Source organism: Oncorhynchus nerka, linkage group LG13, assembly GCF_034236695.1.
Source record: "Oncorhynchus nerka isolate Pitt River linkage group LG13, Oner_Uvic_2.0, whole genome shotgun sequence".
Lineage (NCBI taxonomy): Eukaryota > Metazoa > Chordata > Actinopteri > Salmoniformes > Salmonidae > Oncorhynchus > Oncorhynchus nerka.
In genome coordinates this window covers 60,353,194-60,370,719 of record NC_088408.1, presented here as the reverse complement: position 1 = coordinate 60,370,719, position 17,526 = coordinate 60,353,194, and the positions used below count along the sequence as shown (strand labels likewise).

General features: G+C 42.5%; 1 protein-coding gene across 3 annotated transcripts; it reads left to right on the top strand.

Moving 5' to 3' along the window:
- Positions 1-917: 917 nt before the first annotated feature.
- Positions 918-17,526, top strand: gal3st1a (galactose-3-O-sulfotransferase 1a). Of its 3 annotated transcripts, none has more exons than XM_065026519.1 (3): positions 918-1,014; positions 14,547-14,694; positions 16,316-17,526. In XM_065026519.1, exons 2-3 carry the CDS (start codon positions 14,567-14,569, stop codon positions 17,469-17,471), a joined length of 1,284 nt encoding a protein of 427 aa, XP_064882591.1. In that variant the 5' UTR covers positions 918-1,014; positions 14,547-14,566; the 3' UTR covers positions 17,472-17,526. The 3 variants fall into 3 exon arrangements, with proteins under 3 accessions (XP_064882591.1, XP_029534730.1, XP_029534729.1); XM_029678870.2 differs by lacking the exon at positions 918-1,014 and adding an exon at positions 1,875-2,266 and having other exon boundaries at positions 14,551-14,694; XM_029678869.2 differs by lacking the exon at positions 918-1,014 and adding an exon at positions 1,876-2,266.

Genomic DNA, 17,526 nt, shown 5'->3' with positions numbered 1-17,526 from the left:
TGGCGTGGAGGTTGCCATGGTTTCACTGTTCGCATTTCCACATGCGTGAACCGAGCTACCCATCCACCTTTGCTGCTGGAACTGTGATGTGAAAGCACAGAACGGTTTGGGTTGTCCCCCCACCCCCCTATTTACCAGCATGCCATATCTGCATTCCACACATGCCCGCCTAGTCCGAGTCTCAGCCTGGCACTCGCCAGGACGCACCCCGTTCAACAAAAGACTGAGTGTTGAGGGGGGGAAGGGTTAGAGGCAGGGTGGGATGATCAGCGTGATCCCTATGCTTTCTCCTGGATTGAAAGGCTTTAGTGTGTGGAAAGTGAGGGACAGTGCCCACCTCCCTTTACTGTAATAGTCAGTGCTGTATGACAACATATTGTCACATCCCGTTTCCCAGAGTAAAATGAACTAATCAATCTTTGGCTCGTATGTCTGGATCATTCTCTATTGACACCGTGATACTGCTGTTAAATGGACGGTAGTGGTATCAAATACAGTTGTCCATATTCTCACGAGTCCAAAGAAGTCGGCAAATCTCCATTGAAAGTGCATTTTGGTCCAGGAGTAGGCTTAATGTGTCCGGTAACACGCCTTTATTATGAAACTGAAAATGTAGACTGAATCAAATCAGCTTTTTACGTAAGATTTCCTGCTGTTCCTCACAATTAGATTAACTAGGATCCCCATTAGCCGACGCCAATGGGCGACAGCTAGTTTTACTGGGATACCAAGACATTACAGACCAAAGACTACAATTGACATACATTTAAAACATTAACATGTCGTGTGTTTGCATCTATCAGTTACATGTCAGTACATACACACAAGTACTGTAGGTCACGTGTGGGAGAGGTGTTGCTTTATTTGTTTTTTGAAACCAGGGTTTGCTTTTCACTTGCGCTTTATGAGGTGGAAGGGAGTTTCATATAAGGCTCTGTATAATACTGTACGTTTCCTTGAATTTGTTCTGGACCTGGGGACTGTGAAAAGACCACTGGTGTCATGTCTGGTGGGGTAAGTGCTTGTGTCAGTGCTGTGCGTAAGTTGACTATGCAAACCATTTGGAATTTCCAACAAATGAATGTTTCTTACAAAAACAGTCAGTCTTTCCTCAACTCTTAGCCAGGAGAGATTGGCATGCATAGTATTAATATTATCCCTCCGAGTACAAGGAAGAGCAAGACATGCCGCTCTGTTCTGGGCCAGCTGCAACTTAACTTGGTCTTATTAATGTATTACATATACCTTTGATTCTTAAGTAATATAACTTACAAACTTAGTACAGAATCCATATATCATAACCCAAACAATGTATAGTTTCAAAATACACATAAGCTGTTGGTCCTTCAGTTGAGAACAGCAGAACATTGCTCAAGCCCATCCCTCAAGTTCAGCTGTTAAGTTGAAAAATGAATTGTGGCTATTGTTCTGTAATGTAACTGGGTTCACCACAAAACAAAGTGTACATGAAATGCAATACCCATGTCTTTTCAGTGTATTTATAACCTATTGTTCATGTTGTGCCCAAGAACATCCCTTAGCCGTGTGTATTTATGATAATCCATGGGTTCTCATGCCTTATTGCTTAATTCATACTTCATTATGTTATTAATCCTATTTTCATTTTGTTTTCAAATGATCTATATGCACAGCTAGTCTTTAGAACAATACGGTCGTGAAACAGAGCAGGCTTGATAAGTTGGCACAATCGTGGGCTTTGTGCATTGGCTCTCTGCATGTTATTTTTAAACAATTTGCTAGCCCTCCTATCAGCTTGCATCTCAGACTTGACTCCAGTGTCTGCTCTCAATAGCCTTCTGTATAAAAACAGAAAAAAGCCCTTCCCCTGTCCCTCTACCCCCTCACTCTCTCTCTCCCTCTCTCTTTCTCTATGTGCCTCTCTCTCTTTCACACACTGTGTCAAGTCCCCTGACAGGGAGCCTGATCACTTTGAGAGTTGAAAGTGGAGGAGGAGGGTGCCAGAGACATCAGGTTTGCATAATATACAGAGAGAGAGAGCACCTGCCAGGTGAATGGGCTTCGGAGCGTTGGGCTGTCATATGTAATGATAAGGAAAGTACTGGACCATGTGGTGGGGTTGTGACATCATGTGCGATCCAACGGGAGCAGGAAAAAGGTACCAGTGGACCGGACAGCTCTACTTATACTCACTGCTATACACTCTGAGGAGAAACAACCGTCCTAGGTTTCAACTTCAGTGGCATTTTTAATCTAACTGCAGTTGCTGGATTTATGCACAAAAAGGGTAAGTGTTATTTTTCACAAAGATAATCACAGATTTGTATATTGAAATGTATACTACAAGACTGATTTATGGTTCTAAACAGTGATGTAAAGTACTTCAGTAAAAATACTACTTAGGTAGTTTTGGGGGGTATCTGTACTTTACTATTTACATTGTTGACAATTTTACTTTTACTCCACTACATTCAAAAATCAAATATGTACTTTTTATTCCATTACATTTTTCATTTTTCCTGGTACCCAAAAGTACTCGTTACATTTCAAATGCTCAGGCTGGACAGCAAAATGGTCCAATTCACACCTATCAATATAATGCATTGTCATCTCTACTGCCTCTGATCAGGCAGACTCACTAAACACAAATACTGCATATGTAAACAATTGTGCCATCTGGTTTGCTTAATATAAAGAATTTGATCTATAGCAGTATGACAATTGATTACTTTTTTCACAACTGTACATAAGTACTTTTTAAACCAGATACTTTTAGACTTTTACTCAAGAAGTATTTTACTGGGTGACTTTTCATTTTCTATTAAAGTGTCTTTACTTTTACTCAAGTATGACAATTTAGTACTTTTTCCACCACTGGTTCTAAATACCTATTTTTTTGTCTTATTCTTTGACATAGGTATAATAGAATGATCATAATGTGCAACTAAAATATCTTATCTCAAGTCTGAGTTCTGAAATTTGGGTTGAAGAATTTTTTTTCAAATGATAGAGCAGCCAATATGGCCTGTTACAGAACTGATAATACTGTTACACTATACTCACTGGTTCTAGGGGGCCTAGGCTTGCCTAATTGTTCTGTAACCTGACTACCCAGCAAACATGGCCCTATTGGCCCCATTTGGGTATTTGGTGGGCAGGGGCTTAGCATGGGCTAGCCCACAACAACCCCATCAGCCCAACATGGGCTAGCCCTGCATGGGCTTTCCCCATACCAAGCCCACACCAGTACAACACAGGCTAGCGCAGTGGTTCCCAGCCTTTTTCAGTTACTGTACCGCCAAGTACATTTTGCTCTGCCGATTAGTATCCTTGAAGACTAGCTGTCGCCATAGAGCCCCACAGTGGAGGTGTCATAATACCCATCAAAACGAGCGGTCAAACAGGAAAATGATTTCAAATGGTTTTCCACCATTCATTTTTCCCATTTTAGAAACAAGGGCTTTGTTTCGTGTAGGCTTACCCTGGCGTGACATTTTGATAACCATGTAAATCTCTCTCGGACAAGGAGACTTATATCAATATATTTGGCTCTATTTACTCTCATATTCAAAAATACTAATTAGCATCAAAGTAGGCATCAAATCACTGCAAGCTCCTGCACGTCATCTCTAACGGACACCTTCGCTATAACAGGTATTGTGTCAATTTAAAACCTGCACAAGACATTTCACAGAATTTACCATTTAAAGAAACGTAGCCAATTAATGAATTACTACATTTAGTTAACATTAGATAGTTAATCCAGAAATTCTTACCTAAACCTTGATGGATTCTGGGTTCTAACTCCTAAACTTGGAGGGTTAATTATCAGGTATCCTATTGAAATATTGTGTGCTTAGGTTTAGAGGGGCTACACCAGAAGTTAATGGTTATCTGTAGGAGGAAAGTATATGGTGGGGGCAATTAAGCTTGGAATGTACCGAGTGTAGGGAAAACGATCACGTGGCAGGCATTGATAAAGGGAGAGAGCCATGGACTAGTGATGAAGGGGGTCGAGGTCAGGTCACGTTAAGGGAGAAGGAACAGTTTTTAGCTCGCGTCACTTAATTTCCTGCCTAGTAACAGAGATGTAGTGTTTGGAGAGAAGGAGGAGATTCCACCTCAAATCATATACCACCGCTATTGTGAACATGTTTGTTTTTTCCGGTTCAGCTGTTCGATCCTTTGGGGGACGATAAACTTGCTGTAAGCTTTCGTAGTGTCCATCGAGTTCTCACTCTGATAATTAGAACCTAACAGCCTCGATTCGGCAATCTCGTCCAGATCATCATGGCATTTGTAGTTCTTTACGATAGACAAATTAAGAGCTAATTAGCATTTGGGGGTAAATACAGGTGAATACATTGATAAAGGTCACCTTGTCCTAGAGAGATTTACACAGTTATCACAACTCCATGGTTAGCCTACACGAAACACCATCCTTATTTGAAGTGTTTCTAAAATCCTTTATGGGAAAATGAATGGTTGAAAATACGATTGGAACCATTTCCCTGTTTGACCGCTAGGTTTTATGGGTATTAAGACTCATACTGTGGTACTCTATAGGCATCGGCAAACGGGGATCCTAATAAATCAAATCAAACCCTCTCGTGCATTTTAAGCCTGCGGTCTCATGAGTCTGCTCAAGGAACCCCTGTGGAAAGGCCAAATACCGCCTGATTAGGAACTACTGGCCAAACGGGAACCAGCCCAACATGGGCCAGGACCCCACCAAATCCAACAAGGGCCAGCCCACACCAAACCAAACAAGGGCAAGGGATAGCCCACACCAAGCCCAGTTACTTCATAATGTAGAGGCGGGGACTCATTAGAATATTTGGGGGGCGTGATTTCCAAATACCACAATTCATGTTGTTAAGTTTTTAAAAATGCTGACAGAATACTACATTCAAACTAAATGAGGGTTTGGAACATTAAAGCCAATTATCTTGGAATAATCTTTTTTCAGATAGAACCTTATAGTTCTAAGTTCAGAAGATACAGTTGGAGTTGGAAGTTTACATACACCTTAGCCAAATACATTTAAACTCAGTTTTTCACAATTCCTGACATTTAATCCTAGTAAAAATTCCCTGTTTTAGGTCAGTTAGGATCACCACTTTATTTTAAGAATGTAAAACATCAGAATAATAGGAGAGAGAATAATTTCAGCTTTTGTTTCTTTCATCACATTCCCAGTGGGTCAGAAGTTTACAAATACTCAATTAGTATTTGGTAGCATTGCCTTTAAATTGTTTAACTTCGGTCAAACATTTAGGGTAGCCTTCCACAAGCCTCCCACAATAAGTTGGGTGAATTTTGGCCCATTCCACCTGACAGAGCTGGCATAACTGAGTCAGGTTTGTAGGCCTCCTTGTTCACACATGCTTTTTCAGTTCTTCCCACAAATATTCTATAGGATTGAGGTCAGGGCTTTGTGATGGCCACTCCAATACCTTGACTTTGTTGTCCTTAAGCCATTTTGCCACAACTTTGGAAGTATGCTTGGGGTCATTGTCCATTTGGAAGACCCATTTGCAACCAAGCTTTAACTTCCTGACTGAGGTCTTGAGATGTTGCTTCAATATATCCACATACTTTTCCATTCTTCATGATGCTATCTATTTTGTGAAGTGCACCAGTCCCTCCTGCAGCAAAGCACCTCCACAACATGATGCTGCCACCCCCGTGCTTCACTGTTGGGATGGTTTCTTTGGCTCCCCCTTTTTCCTCCAAACAGTTCTATTTTTGTTTCATCAGACCAGAGGACATTTCTCCTAATAGTACGATCTTTGTCCCCATGTGCAGTTGCAAACCGCAGTCTGGATTTTATATGGCGGTTTTGGAGCAGTGGCTTCTTCCTTGCCGAGTAGGCTTTCAGGTTATGTCGATATAGGACTTGTTTTACTGTAGACACTTTTGTACCCGTTTCCTCCAGCATTTTCATAAGGTCCTTTGCTGTTGTTCTGGGATTGATTTGCACTTTTCGCACCAAAGTACGTTTGTCTCTAGGAGACAGAACGAGTCTCCTTCCTGAGCGGTATGACAGCTGCATGGTCCCATGGTGTTTATACTTGTGTACTATTGTTTGTAAAGATAAATGTGGTACCTTCAGGCGTTTGGAATTGCGCCCAAGGATGAACCAGACTTGTGGAGGTCTACAATTCTATTTCTGAGGTCTTGGCTGATTTTTTGATTTTCCCATGATGTCAAGCAAAGAGGGACTGAGTTTGAAGGAAGGCCTTGAACTACAGCCACACCTCCAATTGCCTCAAATGTCAATTAGCCTATCAGAAGCTTCTAAAGCCATGACATCATTTTTTTGGAATTTTCCAAGCTGTTTAAAGGCACAGTCAAGTTAGTGTATGTAAACTTCTGACCCACTGGAATTGTGATACAGTGAATTATAAGTGAAATAATTTGTCTGTAAACATTTGTTGGAATAATTATTTGTGTCATGCACAAAGCAGATGTCCTAACCAACTTGCCAAAACTATAGTTCGTTAACAAGAAATTTGTGGAGTGGTTGTGACACGAACCAGCTCAAAGCCCGCAACAAAAGGGAGATAAGGAGTAACAAAATATATATTTATTAAATACAGTAACTAAGTACAATATACAATGGTGTGTAAGTGAATGTTTTGCATGAATGAATGTGCTAATGCAGGGTGTTGAAAGATGCTAAAGCAAACAACCAAAAAAAAAAACACCAAGAAACACAACAAAATCCATAAAGGTGTCTGCGTGGAGAGAGTCTCCTCCATGAATGGGGAAGTGGTGTAATTATCATGGGACACACCGGGCCCAGGTGTTTCCCATGTAGCTGACGACCCTCCCAACTCCGCCCACAGGCACCCTAACAGGGAAAACAAGAGCAAAGAGAGAATACGGCAGACAGAGTGGGAGGGTTGAAGGCGTTTTAATGACTCTAACCTAAGTGTATGTAAACCTCCGATTTCAACTGTACTTTTGTGTAACTGTTACTGAGAGTGTCGTTCCAGTTTAAGTGTTCTGTTGTGAAGTCAGCAACATCTTTTAATTTAATAATCTTATTAAATTATGTACAAAACATTATGTACACCTGCTCTTTCCATTACATAGACTGACTAGGTGAATCCAGGTTAAAGCTATGATCTCTTATTGATGTCACTTGTTAAATCTACCTCAATCAGTGTAGATCAAGGGGAGGAGACAGGTTAAAGAATGATTTTTAAACCTTGAGACAATTCAGACATGGCCATTCAAAGGGTGAATTGGCAAAAAAAATATTTAAATGCCTTTGAACGGGGTAAGGTAGTAGGTTCCGGGCACACCGATTTGTGTCAAGAACTGCAAGGCTGATGGGTTTTTCACGCCCAAAAGTTTCCAGTGTGTATAAAGAATGGACCACCACCCAAAGGACATCCAGCCAACTTAACACAACTGTGGGAAGCATTTTTTATTTTTTTATTTCACCTTTATTTAAACAGGTAGGCAAGTTGAGAACAAGTTCTCATTTACAATTGCGACCTGGCCAAGATAAAGCAAAGCAGTTCGACACATACAACGACACAGAGTTAGACATGGAGTAAAACAAACATACAGTCAATAATACAGTATAAACAAGTCTATATACGATGTGAGCAAATGAGGTGAGATAAGGGAGGTAAAGTCAAAAAAAGGCCATGGTGGCAAAGTAAATACAACATAGCAAGTAAAACACTGGAATGGTAGATTTGCAGTGGAAGAATGTGGAAAGTAGAAATAAAAATAATGGGGTGCAAAGGAGCAAAATAAATAAAATAAATACAGTAGGGAAAGAGGTAGTTGTTTGGGCTAAATTATAGGTGGGTTATGTATAGGTGCAGTAATCTGTGAGCTGCTCTGACAGTTGGTGCTTAAAGCTAGTGAGGGAGATAAGTGTTTCCAGTTTCAGAGATTTTTGTAGTTCGTTCCAGTCATTGGCAGCAGAGAGCTGGAAGGAGAGAAGAAAAAATTGGTTTTTGGGGGTGACCAGAGAGATATACCTGCTGGAACACGTGCTACAGGTGGGTGATGCTATGGTGACCAGCGAGCTGAGATAAGGGGGGACTTTACCTAGCAGGGTCTTGTAGATTACATGGAGCCAGTGGGTTTGGCGACGAATATGAAGCGAGGGCTAGCCAACGAGAGTGTACAGGTCGCAATGGTGGGTAGTATATGGGGCTTTGGTGACAAAACGGATTGCACTGTGATAGACTGCATCCAGTTTGTTGAGTAGGGTATTGGAGGCTATTTTATAAATGACATCGCCGAAGTCGAGGATTGGTAGGATGGTCAGTTTTACAAGGTTTGGCAGCATGAGTGAAGGATGCTTTGTTGCGAAATAGGAAGCCAATTCTAGATTTAACTTTGGATTGGAGATGTTTGATGTGGGTCTGGAAGGAGAGTTTACAGTCTAACCAGACACCTAGGTATTTGTAGTTGTCCACGTATTCTAAGTCAGAGCCGTCCAGAGTAGTGATGTTGGACAGGCGGGCAGGTGAAGGCAGCGATCGGTTGAAGAGCATGCATTTAGTTTTACTTGTATTTAAGAGCTATTGGAGGCCACGGAAGGAGAGTTGTATGGCATTGAAGCTTGCCTGGAGGGTTGTTAACACAGTGTCCAAAGAAGGGCCAGAAGTATACAGAATGGTGTCGTCTGCGTAGAGGTGGATCAGAGACTCACCAGTAGCAAGAGCGACATCATTGATGTATACAGAGAAGAGAGTCGGTCCAAGAATTGAACTCTGTGGCACCCCCATAGAGACTGCCAGAGGTCCGGACAGCAGACCCTCCGATTTGACACACTGAACTCTATCAGAGAAGTAGTTGGTGAACCAGGTGAGGCAATCATTTGAGAAACCAAGGCTGTCGAGTCTGCCGATGAGGATGTGGTGATTGACAGAGTCGAAAGCCTTGGCCAGATCAATGAATACGGCTGCACAGTAATGTTTCTTATCGATGGCGGTTAAGATATCGTTTAGGACCTTGAGCGTGGCTGAGGTGCACCCATGACCAGCTCTGAAACCAGATTGCATAGCAGAGAAGGTATGGTGAGATTCGAAATGGTCGGTAATCTGTTTGTTGACTTGGCTTTCGAAGACCTTAGAAAGGCAGGGTAGGATAGATAGGTCTGTAGCAGTTTGGGTCAAGAGTGTCCCCCCCCTTTGAAGAGGGGGATGACCGCAGCTGCTTTCCAATCTTTGGGAATCTCAGACGACACGAAAGAGAGGTTGAACAGGCTAGTAATAGGGGTGGCAACAATTTCGGCAGATAATTTTAGAAATAAAGGGTCCAGATTGTCTAGCCCAGCTGATTTGTAGGGGTCCAGATTTTGCAGCTCTTTCAGAACATCAGCTGACTGGATTTGGGAGAAGGAGAAATGGGGAAGGCTTGGGCGAGTTGCTGTGGGGGGTGCAGTGCTGTTGACCGGGTAGGAGTAGCCAGGTGGAAAGCATGGCCAGCCATAGAAAAATGCTTATTGAAATTCTCAATTATTTGAGTCAACATGGGCCAGCATCCCTGTGTAAAGCTTTTGACACCTTGCAGAGTCCATGCCTTAATTATTCAAGGCTGTTCTGAGGGAAAAGGGAGTGGCTAAGTTCTTTCTTTCTTTCTTTTTACCCCTTTTGTGATATCCAATTGGTAGTTACAGTCTTGTCCCATCGCTGCAACTCCCATATGGACTCGGGAGAGGCGAAGTTCGAGAGCCCTGCGTCCGCCGAAACACGACCCTGTCCAGCCACACTGCTTTTTGACACACTGCTGGCTTAACCCGGAAGCCAGCTGCACCAATGTGTTGGAGGAAATCCCGTCCAACTGGAGACTGTGTCAGCGTGCATGCGCCCGGCCCACCACAGGAGTCTCTAGAGCGCGATCATTTTTCAACCACTCCACAAATTTCTTGATAACGAACTATAGTTTTGGCAAGACAGTTAGGACATCTACTTTGTCCATGACACAAGTCATTTTTCCAAAAATTGTTTACAGACAGATTATATCACTTACAATTAATTCACTGTATCACAATTCCAGTAGGTCAGAAGTTTACATACATTAAATTGACGGTGCATTTAAAAAGCTTGGAAAATTCCAGAAAATGATGTCATGGCTTTAGAAGCTTCTGATAGGCTAATTGACTTCACTTGAGTCAATTGAAGGTGTATTTGTTGATGTATTTCAAGACCTACCTTCAAACTCAGTGATTCTTTGTATGACATCATGGGAAATCCAAAGAAATCAGCCAAGACCTCAGAGAAAAAATTGTAGACCTCCACAAGTCTGGTTCATCCTTGGGAGCAATTTCAAATCGCCTGAAGGTACCACATTCATCTGTACAAACAATAGTACGCAAGTATAAACACCATGGGACCATGCAGCCGTCATACCACCCAGGAAGGAGACGCGTTCTGTCTCCTAGAGATGAACGTACTTGGTGCGAAAAGTGCAAATCAGCCCAGAACAACAGCAAAGGACCTTGTGAAGATGCTGGAGGAAACAGGTACAAACGTATCTATATCCACAGTAAAACGAGTCCTATATCGACATAACCTGAAAGGCTGCTCAGCAAGGAAGAAGCCACTGCTCCAAAACCGCCATAAAAAAGCCAGACTACGGTTTGCAACTGCACATGGGGACAAAGGTCATACTTTTTGGAGAATAGTCCTCTGGTCTTATGAAACAAAAATAGAACTGTTTGGCCATAATGTTTGGAAGAAAAAGTGGGATGCTTGCAAGCCGAAGAACACCATCCCAACCATGAAGCACGGGAGTGGCACCATTATGTTATGGGGGTACTTTGCTGCAGGAGTGACTGGTGCACTTCACAAAATAGATGGCATCATGAGGAATGTAAAAGTATGTGGATATATTGAAGCAACATCTCAAGACCTCAGTCAGGAAGTTAAAGCTTGGTCGCACATGGGTCTTCCAAATTGACAATGACCCCAAGCATACTTCCAAAGTGGTTGCAAAATGGCTTAAGGACAACAAAGTCAAGGTATTGGAGTGGTCATCACAAAGCCCTGACCTCAATCCCATAGAAAATTTGTGAGCAGAACTGAAAAAGCGTGTGCGTGCAAGGAGGCCTACAAATCTGACTCAGCTACAGCAGCTCTGTCAGAAGCAATGGGCCAAAATTCACCCAACTTATTGTGGGAAGCTTGTGGAAGGCTAACCGAAATGCTTGACCCATGTTCAACAATTTAAAGGCAATGCTACCAAATACTAATTGAGTGTATGTAAACTTCTGACCCACGGGGAATGTGATGAAAGAAATAAAAGCTGAAATAAATCTTTCTCTCTACTATTATTCTGACATTTCACATTCTTAAAATAACGTGGTGATCCTAACTAACCTAAGTCAGGGAATTTTTACTAGGATTAAATGTCAGGAATTGTGAAAAACTGAGTTTAAATGTATTTGGCTAAGGTGTATGTAAACTTCTGAATACAACTGTACATTGTGGAAACTGAAGAATTGAACTAAACAAACAAAAACTGTCACGCCGAGAGGCTCTATAGCCACCTTTCTCTCAAGGATTGACTAAACTCCTAATTGCCCACACCTGCCCACTTTACCAAGGCTTGACAGAGCATCTGGACCCGGTTGCTGCTGCCCCCTGGAGTGTGGAAGTGGTTGTGCTAGTGTCTAATCATGCTCCTCAGACCTAACCTACCTAACCTATTCCATAGCAGGTTTCATTCAGACATGAGTTATTTGGGCATTGGCAATGACTGTGATGGTGTGCATAGCAACTTAGCCCTCACATTGAATGTTTTCCTGAATGTCTCTGTTTGGGGGTCATTGCCATGAATGTTTTCATGCACAGTATGTCAATATGTGCTTAGGTGACTGAAGATTATGATACTGCTTATGATACTGCTTATACGATTTGTGGAGAGAGTGACTTTTACCATTGCCCTTCACCATACAATTCCATTTGAATGGGGTTGTAGACAAACAGAAAGTATTCACACTCCTTTTCCCACATGCTGTTATTACAAAGTGGGATTGGATGTCATTGTCATTGTTTGTCAACCATCTGCACTAAATACTCTGTAATGTCAAAGTGGAAGAAAAATGTGAACATTTTTTTTTTTTTAATCATGAAAAATAAAACACTAATATATCGTGATTAGATATCTTGATTAGATATCTTGATTAGGTAAGTACTCAACCCCCTGAGTCAATACAGCGATTACAGGTGTGAGACTTTCTGGGTAAGTCTCTAAGAGCTTTCCACACCTGGATTTTGCAAACATTTGCCAATTATTATCCTGAAAAACTCCCCAGTCCTTAACGATTACAAGCATACCATAGCATGATGCAGCCACCACTATGCTTGAAGATATGGAGAGTGGTACTCAGTAATGTGCTGCATTGGATTTGACCCAAACATAACACTTTGTATTCAGGACGAAAAGGTAATTGCTTTGCCACATTTCTTTCTGTATTACTTTAGTGCCTTGTTGCAAACAGGAAGCATGTTTTGGAATATTTTTCTTCTGTACAGTCTTACTTCCTTTCACTCTGTCAATTAGGTTAGTATTGTGGAGTAACTACAATGTTGTTGATCCATCTTCAGTTTTCTCCTATCACAGCCGTTAAACTCTGTAACTGTTTTAAAGTCATCGTTGCACTTATGGTTTAATCCCTGAGCGGTTTCCTTCCTCTCCTTCAACTGAGTTAGGAAGGATGTCTGTATCTTTGTAGTGATTGGGTGTGTTGATACACCAGCCAAAGTGTATTTAATAACTGCACCATGCTCAAAGGAATATTCAATGACTGCTTTTTTTTCTCCCATCTACCAATAGGTGTCCTTTGCGAGGTATTGGATAACCTCCCTGTTTGAAATTCACTGCTAAACTGAGGGACCTTAAAGATAATTGTATGTGTGGGGTACAGAGACGAGTTACTCATAAAAATCATGTTAAACACTATTATTGCCCACAGAGTCCATGCAACTTATTATGTGACTTGTTAAGCAAATTTTCACTCCTGAATTTATTTAGGCTTGACATAACAAATGATTGAGTACTTATTGACTCAAGACATTTCAGCTTTTAATTTTTAAATAATTAGTATAAATTCCGACTTTGACATTATGGGGTATTGTGTGTAGGCCAGTTACAAAAACATCTCAATTGAATCCATTTTAAATTCAGGCTGTAACACAACATAACGTAGAAAAAGTCAAGGGGTGTGAATACTTTCTAAAGTCACTGTTACTTAGCTCCTACCCATATCAGACAATACTTGGTAGATACAATATACAACATGTAACATTACACAATAACAGACACCTGCCCAACAAAGGTGTGCATCCTTCCCAGAGCCAGAGTAAGAGCTCAGCCTAACGAAGCGCACATCTATACCAAGGTCCATTGGCAGGTTAAACAGCTCCATGAAAAGATCCCTGATTCAGGGGGACGAGCGCTTACACGTCTCCCATATATCCCAGTGCCTGGGCTGACTCTAAGGGCAGGCAGAATGCCCCCTCACATGTCTCTATAATGGCCCCGTCATGGAACTCCCAGACAAAGGAGCAGAAGACATAGCCCCATTTTCAACTCCATCACTGAGTGACCAGCAGCCACAGAACGTTTTCTTTTCCACCAAAAAAACAACCATTTATCACACAAATGTCTGCAAAATGGTGATGGTGATTCTAGCTGATGTTAGACCTAATTGTTCACGGAAGATTTCAGTATTGAGGAAACATCAAACTTCAACAAAGCCGTGGGAGCTTTCTGTCAAATAAAGAGCATTTGGATACAGATTTCCCTTGACTTGGTTTGTCTTTAGTATAGTTGCTCGAGCACGCTCTAGGTTGCAACTGGGTGACCCACGTTACGTACTTAATGCTGCCAGTTTGTTCTGGGTCACTGTGCAGTCCGATCTGATTTCAGGCTGCAGGTTGAATGGCTGCAGATCCGTACTGGATCACTTTCCAGCCCCGTGCATTATTCATCTAAGGGACTGATGACACAGAACCACAGGGTATATCAGTCCGTGCTGTTGTGTGGCTACGCCGTGCCCGTGTTCAGAGTAAAGGTGTAGCTGCAGCACTTTCAAAAGCATGCAGGTACAACGCTTTATAATTGGAAGAATAGGTGTGATCCCTCACAATGTCTTACAATAAGACTTATACAATGTTAAGCCTGTCTTATGTATCAGAATGTCAACTTAAATGAGGATACATTCTTGAGTACAGGTTTAATGATTTGGTGCTGGGACATGTTTCTTCTTTGGACAATTCCCCATTTCACCTTTTTCAAGGAATTGTATGAAGGATGCAGTGTGTGTGTTCAAATGATCAAGGAATGTACATTTCTTGCCATTCGCTCAACATAAACCTAGTAGCACACAATGTGCTCATTGGAAACAACCATTTGACTGAGCTGAGACGTGTGTTCCCAAACAATTAGGAACAGGAGACAGTGGATCCAAGTGACTAACAGACTCCATGTCAATGAAAAAAAAAAGGGAGTTTGTTGATTTCAGGACTGTCAGCCTATTGTTTTTGTACACTGTGGATAACTTACACTGCTTTTTTTTGTTTCAGATAGCCCTCAATTTGGGACCATGGTTGTCAAACAGGGGAGGCAATGGAGGTCGATGTGCAAAGGCCTTGTCCTGGGTACCCTACTTACCAGCTGTATGATCCTGCTCTACTGCCTTTCTGCTCCACAGGTCCACTTCAACCTGCCCGAGTAAGCCCCTTTTAGACACTTTTTACCCGGGGAAGTTGTTGGGCATCCTTTGCAGTAAATATTGCATCAACAACATTCAGTAGCAATATATATGGTAAACAGATGATACAGATTGCTTTATTTGCCACATGAATGATGGTAATAGGCTACTATGAGAGGCTAAATTAGTTTTGGGTCCTCTACGTCATTGCATAATGGTAAATCAGATCATATTTGTGATTTGATGTGTTGTGTTGTACACTACCTGTCAAAAGTTTGGACACACCTACTCGTTCAAGGGTTTTTCTTTATTTGGACTATTTTCTACATTGTAGAATAATAGTGAAGACATCAAAACTATGAAATAACACATGGAATCATGTAACCAAAAAAGAGTTCAACAAAGCAAAATACATTTTATATTTGAGCTTCTTCAAATTAGCCAACCTTGCTGTGATGACAGCTTTGCACACTCTTGGCATTCTCTCAACCAGCTATTCTGAGCACTTGTTGGCTGCTTTTCCTTAACTCTGCGGTCCAACTCATCTCAAACCATCTCAATTGGGTTGAGGTTCGGGGATTGTGGAGGCCAGGTCATCTGATGCAGCACTCCAACATTCTCCTTCTTGGTAAAATAGCACTTACACAGCTTGGTTTTGAGTCAGTGTACTGCTAAAAAACAAATGATAGTCCCACTAAGCGCAAACCAGATTGGATGGCGTATAGCTGCAGAATCCTGTGGTAGCCATGCTGGTTATGTGTGCCTTGAATTCTAAATAAATCACTGACAGTGTCACCAGCTAAGCACACCCACACCATCACACCTTCTCCTCCATGCTTCACGGTGGGAACCACACATGCAGAGATCATCCGTTCACCTACTCTGCGTCTCACAAAGACACGGCAGTTGGATCCAAAAATCTAAAATTTGGACTCATCAGACCAAAGGACAGATTTCCACCGGTCTAATGTCCATTGCTTGTGTTTCTTGGCCCAAGCAAGTCTCTTCTTCTTATTTGTGTCCTTTAGTAGTTATGTCTTTGTAGCAATTCAACCATGAAGGCCTAATTCATGCTGTCTCCTCTGAGTGTTGAGATGTGTCACGAACTCTGTGAAGCATTTATTATAATAAACTTATCCTTAAAGTCTTAAAGTAATGATGAACTGTTGTTTTTCTTTGCTTATTTGAGCTGTTCTTGCCAAAATATGGACTTGGTATTTTACTAAATAGGGCTATCTTCTGTATACCACCCTTACCTTGTCACAACACAGCTGATTGGCTCAAATGCATTAAGTCGGAAAGAAATTCCACAAATTAAGTTTTTACAAGTCAAACCTGTTAATTGAAATGCCTTCCAGGTGAGTTCCACATGAAGCTGATTGAGAGAATGCCAAGAGTGTGCAAAGCTGTCATCAAGGCAAAGGGTGGATATTTGAAGAATCGCAAATATAAAATATATTTAGATTTGTTTAACACTTTTTTGGTTACTACATGATTCCATATGTGTTATTTCATAGTTTTGACGTCTTCACTATTATTCTACAATGTAGAAAATAGTAAAAAAATAAAGAAAAACCCTTGAATGAGTAGATGTGTCCAAACTTTTGACTGTTACTGTATGTGTACGCTTGCTCTCCATAGGGTGCCAGTGCCTTACTCCTGCGCTCATCGGCCGGCTCAAGTCCACGCCTCACCACTCAGAAATGGATCCAGGTATGCCACGGGACAGACGGGCCTCTGCACTCCCAAAGTGGATGTCATGTTCATGAAGACCCACAAGACGGCCAGCAGCACGCTCCTCAACATCCTCTTCCGCTTCGGAGAAAAGCACAGGCTCAAGTTTGCCTTTCCAGACAGCCGTAACGACTTCTTTTACCCATCCTCATTCCAACGCTCCCAGGTCAAGGACTACAGGCCTGGCATGTGCTTCAATATCATATGCAACCACATGCGCTTCAATGCACCAGAGGTGGCCAAGGTGCTCCCCACAGACACCTCCTACATCACCGTCCTCAGAGACCCGGCTGAGCTCTTTGAATCCTCCTTCCATTACTTTGGCCGCCTGGTGCCCATGACCTGGAAAATACCAGGCAAGGACAAGGTGGGGGAGTTCCTGCGTGACCCCCGCCACTACTTTGACCCTGATGGCTTCAACTCCTTCTACCTCAAGAATCTTCTGTTCTTCGACTTCGGGCAGGACAACACTCTGGAGCTGGGCGACCCGAGGGTGGAGGAAGGCATCCGGGCAATTGCAAGCTGCTTCCAGCTGGTCATGCTGGTGGAGCACTTTGAGGAGTCCCTCATCCTGCTCATGGACGCCCTCTGTTGGGAGATGGACGACCTGCTCTTCTTCAAGCTCAACGCCCGGAAGGGCTCCACTGTGTCCAAACTGACCCCAGAGTTGAGGGCCAAGGCCCTGGAGTGGAACGCCGTGGACTGGAGGCTTTACCAACACTTCAATGCCACCTTTTGGAGGAAGGTGGAGGCATACGGGCACCAGCAGATGGCTGACGACGTGGCGGAGCTCCGGAGGAGGAATGCAGAGATGGCGGCCGTCTGTATTGAGGGAGGCCATGCTGTGGATGCAGATAACATCCAGGAGACAGTCATGCAGCCCTGGCAGCCCATCGGGGAGAAGTCCATCATGGGCTACAACCTGAAAAAGAACGTGGACAAGGCCCACCTCAAGCTGTGCCGTAAGATGCTCACACCCGAGCTGCAATACCTGACAGAGCTGGGGGTCAACCTGTGGATCACTAAGCTGTGGGGACATGTGAGAGACATGATCAACTGGTGACAAGCGGGTGACTGAAGGGTGATTTGAGAGAGAGAGAGAGAGGGGGAGGGAGAGG

What these genes read in the sequence shown, in the direction of transcription:
- gal3st1a (XM_029678869.2), top strand. An exon ending in GTCCACTTCAACCTGCCCGA is followed by an intron (nt 14,695 to 16,315) that starts GTAAGCCCCTTT and finishes TGCTCTCCATAG; the next exon opens with GGTGCCAGTGCCTTACTCCT.